Consider the following 7,455-nt stretch of genomic DNA (forward strand, 5'->3'; position numbering starts at 1 on the left):
ACCTGTCCTCCAGATGTCCCCAGTGTGTCTGTGTCATCTGCTCCACCTGTGTTCATTTTGTCCTGTTGTGTATAAGTTCTGTCCTCTGTCAGTAAAGTTGTTGAATCATCTATTGTTATATACTTTACCCCAGCTGCTACCTTTGAAAATGAACTACAGCCTCTAAGCCTTAGGCTTTGGTGGTGAAGTTTATTTGCATTTTATAGTCTAAGAGGGATGCACATGAGGAGGCTGGAGGTACAGTAACGTGTCCTGCTACTCAATGATTCACAGAGCCACAGTGCATCATTGTCTGTGTAGCATTTGCTGCCGATCCCATATAGGTCTGAGGCCGGTAACATAAAACCAAAACAACGAAAGCAGTCAAATTTGTGTTTCTAGCTAGCATGTTTGTCATGTCAATTATCCAAAGGAAGCTGATCTTCAGCCATTCCTTACAAAACTGTATGCACTTAAACTAGCAGATATAGTTGCTGCAGTTTCCAGTAAAAATAGCAGGTTCTGTTAACTTCCCTGACCTATCACTGTAGTGTTGTCAGCGAACTTGATCACTAAGTTGAAGCTCTGCTTGATCATGCAATCGTAGGTGTACAGGGGGTATAAGAGGGGACTCTTCTTATGGTGTTGAACACTATGAAAAGTCTATGAAAAGCATAGCCTATGAACAGCATTTTCACAAAGGATTGTCCAGGTGTAAGAGGGCAGCGGGTAGTGCTGTGGTTGTGGACCTTGGTATCAGACGACATATGGACCTGTTTTGTCGGTAGTCACTTTTTCAGCTGCCGATAAACCTGAATAGATGAATGAACCCTTGAACATTAGCCCACATTTAATCTGTTATTGCTATCTAAACTGCTTACCGTAACTTGCTTATCTAAACTGTGAAAAAATACTGTGCTCATTCCGAGCGCAGGTCTTGGCCAGGCCATAATATGTACCGAGGTCAGGTATGGACAAAATCTGAGTAGTAGCAAAAAGTGTGTTTTGAGAAAAACTAAACTAAACTATGTAAATGGTGGAAAATCTTGTCTGGCGGAAATAGGGAGTTGTGCCATGAGCCAAGGAATCATGAAATCATGAATTTTCTTTTCTTTTTTTGAGGGGCTATATTTAGCTATAGTGTAGATTTTTGTCCTAACACATTAACATTAAATGCCATTGACAATGAATGGAGTGTGTCTGAGCAAATCGGTATATTTGTCCTACACAAAGATTACATTCCCATTGACAATGAATGGAGAATGTACATCATAGCAAATCGACATGTTACGTCATGATGATGTATGATGATAAGAGCGCCCCTCACTTCACACGAGTGTGATTTTTATTTTCTTTACTGTACGACCTGTGGTTCAAGAGTCATAGGCCAAAAGGGGAAAGGCCCTGTTAGGGCTACTATGAGGCAGATTATGAGGGGCGCTTTACCAACCATTATCATCTTATACATCATTGCGATATTATAACATACCGGTAACATCATATGCCGATTTGCTCAGTGACAGACAAAACAAACATTAAAATCAGTTCATTGTTATTTGGCAGTTAATGTTTGTGTTAGTGACAAAACAAACAAACATGCCATTGTCAATGGCGTTTCTAATGTTTGTCTAGACAAGACAAACATTAAACCTGTATAGGAGGGGCTGCGTGAATTCTGTTCTGTTTGTGTCCGAGCATAGGCATGGTAACGCCTCTGATTGGCCTATACCGACACTGCCCGTCTTGTCGATGGGATGGGAGGTTACTCTGTGGTGGGTAGTACGGTATGATACAAGAGAACGCTAACTTGTACGTTTTATTTTTGTAGAAGAGGCAAACTAATATTGTTTATGCCGTTTGCTTTGATGGAATAATTGATTGAACATGCACGCCATAATATTATTTGATTTGGGTGTGTTCTAAAATAAAGTGTTTGTGTTGATTATTGTGTAATTTGTTTGCATGTGTAAACTTGAAACATTATTGTACTATAAAAAGGTCTATTTCCCTTCATCTTTATCCTTTATAGTGTAATAGTATTAGTTTACATAGCTCTGGTCCATAGTTCTTCTAAATGTTACGCATTAGAGCTATGGATCAGAGCTATAGTTTACTATAATTAGAACACACCCAAATCAAATCATAGTACAACATACGTGTTCAATCAATTATTCAATCAAAGCAAACGGCATAAACAATTAGTTTTCTGTCGCGCGTGCCAAGCTGTCATTCTCTTGTAGCCCATTATTTATTTCTCAATCTCAGAGTAACCTCGTGTCTCGGAGGACAGTCAAGACGGGCAGTGTCAGTAGACCAATCACAGGCAGGCGGGGCGTTACCATGCCTATGCTCGGACACAAACGAGATTCATGCGGAGGGGCTAGCGCCCCTCAAAAATGTGGGGCAGAGGTTCTTCCTTGGTCAACTGGGAGTGTACGTGCAAAGAGATTCACTCCGATTGGTCTGACAGTGCCGGAGATGAGCTCCTCACAGTCACACTGACGAATGGACACACTGAAAGACGGACAGGGGTGAAAACATAGTGTCCGGCCTTTGGCCATCCGGCCTGGCGGAGACATATCTTCCTATATATGTAACCTAATTAATACAGCCCTGCTATGTCATTGAAAAAGCAACACAAGTAGAATATCCACAGCCCGTTATCCTTTGAGGTACAAAAAAAGAATTAAAACAGGAAGTTTAGGGTCACCTGAATGAGGACATATGGAAATGAGCATGTCTTGATAGCGTTAGTAGGACTTCAAGGTCAGTTCCCCTTCATGTACAGATAAGGTGGCAGAGAAGTCGATCTATTGTGTTCGAGAGCCAAAAGACCATAACATTGTCACCCCCATGTTCCACAAAATCATTAACAGGGAGTTATCATCAGGTTCCAAGGACCAATGTCTCACTTTTTAAATAAAACATAAACAAGGGGAAATATCAGACCCATTAATCTTTCATTAAGCTTGCTGGATAAAAAAGAATCGCTTAAAGTATCATTCGTTACCATCACCATTCACCACCAGTGCAAAAGACCCCTGCTAACATCAAAGGCTTCTCAAAGAAACAGAGCGGGAGAGAGTCAGTTAGCCAAATTTGGCAGAGAACCAGCTTGTGGTTGGATTTCATCTAACTTTGGAGGAGGAAATGGGGACGGAGTCTATAAGGTTTTGTGTGTGTGTGTGTGTGTGTGTGTGTGTGTGTGTGGGGGGGGGGCATTGAAGCCTTTAGCAAACATTCATATAAACAATGTCCTGCACTGCTGCCATTATTAAAGGGCCTCAGATTCAGAGTAAGTGTTGACAAAGGATGAGAGCTCATCCTCATCTTGCACAAGTCTTTGTGTCATTGAAAGATCAGAGGATTCTCATGAGAATAGGCGAACCCCATTTCAAATATCCTCCACACACACACACACACACACACACACACACACACACACACACACACACACACACACACACACACACACACACACACACACACACACACACACACACACACACACACACACACACACACACACACACACACTTCGTAATAAAGTAATAGTTATGTGTGACTTTTTAATGCTCGCCTCTAAAAGGGGCGTGAACAGTAGGGGCGTGAACAGTAAGGGGCGTGTGACAGTCTGTGACATTTGGCCACACATCATGACTTCTGTGAGGAAACACTATAAATCTCTGATTACCGTTTTGCCCGTTTTTATACTGAGGCCTCTCGTGATTATTGTGCCAAAACTACACACTAGCGTCCTCAGTGTTGTGTATGTATCCATTTGTAAATATGTGAGTATACAAATGTAACCAAATGGACCGGTTTTACAGTATAACTTTTCAAAGCGTTGAAATCTTGGCCGTGCATGGTGCCAAGTGGGTTAATAACATTGGACAGATTGAGGTTTGGCTTTGCTACAGAACTGATTTGGGGGGGGAAAGAGCAAATCAGCAACAACGTAAACCTATCCGAGGAACAGATTTTGCTTTTATGTGGGTGAGGTACATCACATTCATTTCTCTCCACAGTGTACAGAATTCGTTTTCTGATTGCCTTCAGAGTCCAGTGTATTACATGAGCTGGTCATGCCTCTTAGTTCTTACTGAATTAAACATGGGAAGAAGTTCCTTTTTATCTAGAGCCAAAGTACAAAATCTGACCACAGCAGCTAATACTACCCAGTTTCAAATTCTCCCTTTGATACTGCAGTATCTATGCTTGCATAGTAATTTAAAATGTTCTAATTCTCTTAAGAGTTGCAGACAGTAGAAACGTAAACAAACTGATCCACAGGACATTGAAGAGAAAGTTTGTTTGTTTTGTTTTTTGTTCATTTTGTTCTGACTGAATTTGTAGCTGTGTGTTACAAAACTTGGTTTATTCTTTTGCTGACATTTTTGACGGGCGCTAGCCCCTCCTTTAAACAGCTAGTGTAGATTCTAGCTAGTGTAGTCTTAAAACAAACATTAAATGCCATGAATAAATGAATTTGCGTCATATGTGTCTGAGCAAATCGGCTGTCGATATGTCTGTCGGTATGTCGGTGGAAACCCTTGGCCAATAAGGGACCACCATTCTTGGTGACATAACTAGAGTATGTTTCAACGTTCAAGGTTGGTATAAGGTCAATCATTGATTAGAGCGCCCCTCACTTCACACAGGTCATGTTTTTATTTAATACAGTTACCGTAATTCCACTTGAGACTCAAGTCAAACTACAGTGAATAATACCATTACTGTACTTATCTACCAATAGGCAGTTTTCCTATGCTATGCTAATGATGGATATTTTTTTATTATTAAGACATTAATTGTTTGTGGATGTCGTATTACATGTTCCCTATGACTTAATCATATGCCCCATGTCCTGTATTTAAATTGCCTCAGGTCACGCTGTCCCACTGATTTTGTTCTCACTTCTCCCCTAGCGTGTACTGTAGATAAAGAATTGTTTTTCTCCCGTTTGCCACAGATCACCCAGTGTATCTGTGAGAACTGTTGTTTGACCTTGTAGCGAGGCAGACTTCATGTCTCCCCCTAAACATAAGGTATTCCTGTTTTAACTTAATAATTTAAAAGGTTTATAACCATTTTTGGTAAATTACATGTTAAATGCTCCCTGCCTGGGTTTTATGATTGAGCACCAATTGTAATCTGATTACTTTCAGAAGTATTTTTATTACATTTATTACATTTTTCACGGGCATGAGAACATGCCCTCGGAATTCTGTGCGCCCCTCACTTCACACAAGTGCAATCTTTACTTTTTTTCTTTCACTGGCACGAGATGGGGGAAAAAAAACGTAGTTGATAGGTCAGGGGATTTGGTACCCAGGACCCCTGGAGCTGATACTGTAGGTGCTGTCAGGGGATTTGGTACCCGGGACCCCTGGAGCTGATAGGTGCTGTCAGGGGATTCTAACAAGACTTTGTCCATGAATCGAATAATTAAGAAGCTTAGGGTTTGTTTAGGGGCGCAAAAATAAATAAAAGGGGGGCGCTAAAAACAAAAAATAAAAACGCCATTGACAATGGACAGAGTTTAATGTTTGTTTTGTCACTAACACTCTCGGGCGCCCATGTTATGTGGGAGAGTTAGTGTTTATAGCGCATGCCATGCTGGGCGCCTGGGTGTGGACTTGTCCACTTCTTTAAACGTTGCAAGTCGGAAATTGTACGGAACTCGCACAACGCTTACAACCTTCATAGTATAGATTTCTCATAGGGAATGGGAGTGGAATGAGTGGAATTCCCAGGTGTTTCATTAACAGCCCCAGATACACATCCTCCAGATAAACGGCATCAACGTGCCTGGAGGCTTCCAGGAACATTCGAGGCAGGTCTGAGGAGAAAACGTAGCCGCTTCCTTGTGCATATGGTGGGTAATGCGAGTCAGGGAAAACATCACGAGGCAGGAACCATTTTGAATCTTTGTCTCTGATAACTCCACCCCATTGCACCACGTGTCCAGTCATGTAGCCGCCCCGAGGAGCGTCCAGCAGCATGTCCACCAGGTTGTGCACGTTGAGGAACATGTCAGTGTCGATCTTCATGGCGTACGAGGCGGAGGGGCAGCGAGATTCCAGCCACTCCATCATGACCATGGTCTTAATGGTCAGGTTGTTGTAAGTGTCCAGGAAGTCGGCCTGCAGCAGGTCCCGGTGGTCTCCGCTCTCCTCCAGCACGTCCTGTTGGACCCGTTCCGCGTCCTCTCCCGTCGGAAGCCCCAGCAAGAAGAACAGGCTCACCCGCTGGCCCAGCACTGGACTTTGGGTGTCACCTCCCCACATCCGGCGGATGGTGTCCCGCTTGGCCCTCTCGCGGGGATTCGCCGGGACGATCAGCACCACGAAAGGCTCCCACTGTTGACATTGTTCGGCCTCGTCCACGACAAAGTGGTATTCATGGGGATACTCCACGTAGTACGATCGTCCTGGGGAAACATGCAGGTCTCTCGCCGCTGATGGTGGCACATTGGGGCTCATTGGGTCTGCCACGTTGGAGATGTGTCCGCTGGCTCCATACATGGACACGTTGGAGGTGTGTCCGGCTGCTCCATACATGGACACGTTTGGGGGGTGTCCGGCTGCTCCATACATGGACACGTTTGGGGGGTGTCCGGCTGCTCCATGCACGGGACGACCATCGACATTAAAGGTCCACACTATCATCAATAGAATGAAAGAGGCCACGCCCATGAAGCAGCTGATCCGGGTCCTCATATTAATTTCTTCCAGGGTAAACGCTTGAACACAGAGAAGAGCTGTTGGCTGTGCAGTTGTTTTATAGCCTGAGCAGAGCCCTGGTCTGACGTCACACAGCAAACACAAACGGTTACCACCACGGTGCTGAACGATGTGACCAATTTGCACGGCTACTTTGTCCCTTATTTGGAGGAGTCCAAACATTGAGGAGTCTGGAATCATCTGAGGTCCTATGCAGGCTAGTATGTTACAGCGGCAGCACAAGTTCTGCAAAACACAGTTTTGAGACGCGCTAGACCCCTACTACATCAAGCTTTTAGTTACCGTCCACAAACTTCATATTAAATAAACATTAAATTCCCATTGACAACTGGGGTCACCCCTTGGGTCACAGGTCTCCACCAGGGCAGGTCAGGTTGTGGCCTCCTGGTGGCGCTATAATAGGCCAATGTGAAAAGGGTGCCATTTCTTCTTACGCCTTAGATGATTTGAGGCATTTCTTTCTAAAAATGTGTTTTGCAAAAATCCACAGTCCAATGTGAAAAGGGTGGGATATATTCCTCAGCCTAGTAGGAAAGTCTGTGAAAGATTTCACGTAAATTGCACCCTGCGTTCATGATTTGAGGCTTTTTGTTCAAAATGGGCCAATCCTGCAAACTTTGAAAGCCAATGTTAGCCAATTTGGATGGAATATGAAATATCTGACAGATCTGTCTTGAACACATGACTATAGAGATGGTGTGTAACGATTTGCGCGATGTTTGGACAGAAT

General features: G+C 43.5%; 1 protein-coding gene across 1 annotated transcript; it reads right to left on the bottom strand.

Moving 5' to 3' along the window:
* Nucleotides 1–2,428: 2,428 nt before the first annotated feature.
* LOC310871876 (beta-1,3-galactosyltransferase 1-like) lies at nt 2,429–6,701 on the bottom strand (the record flags this gene model as incomplete). The annotated part of the gene is made up of 2 exons (XM_083783513.1): nt 2,429–2,493; nt 5,678–6,701. The coding sequence occupies 2 exons, from the start codon at nt 6,699–6,701 to the stop codon at nt 2,429–2,431; spliced, it is 1,089 nt and encodes a 362-aa protein (XP_083639639.1).
* Between the last annotated feature and the right edge of the window lie 754 nt (nt 6,702–7,455).

The sequence above is a fragment of the Protomyctophum parallelum genome, assembly GCF_964188405.1.
Source record: "Protomyctophum parallelum genome assembly, chromosome: 15".
Lineage (NCBI taxonomy): Eukaryota > Metazoa > Chordata > Actinopteri > Myctophiformes > Myctophidae > Protomyctophum > Protomyctophum parallelum.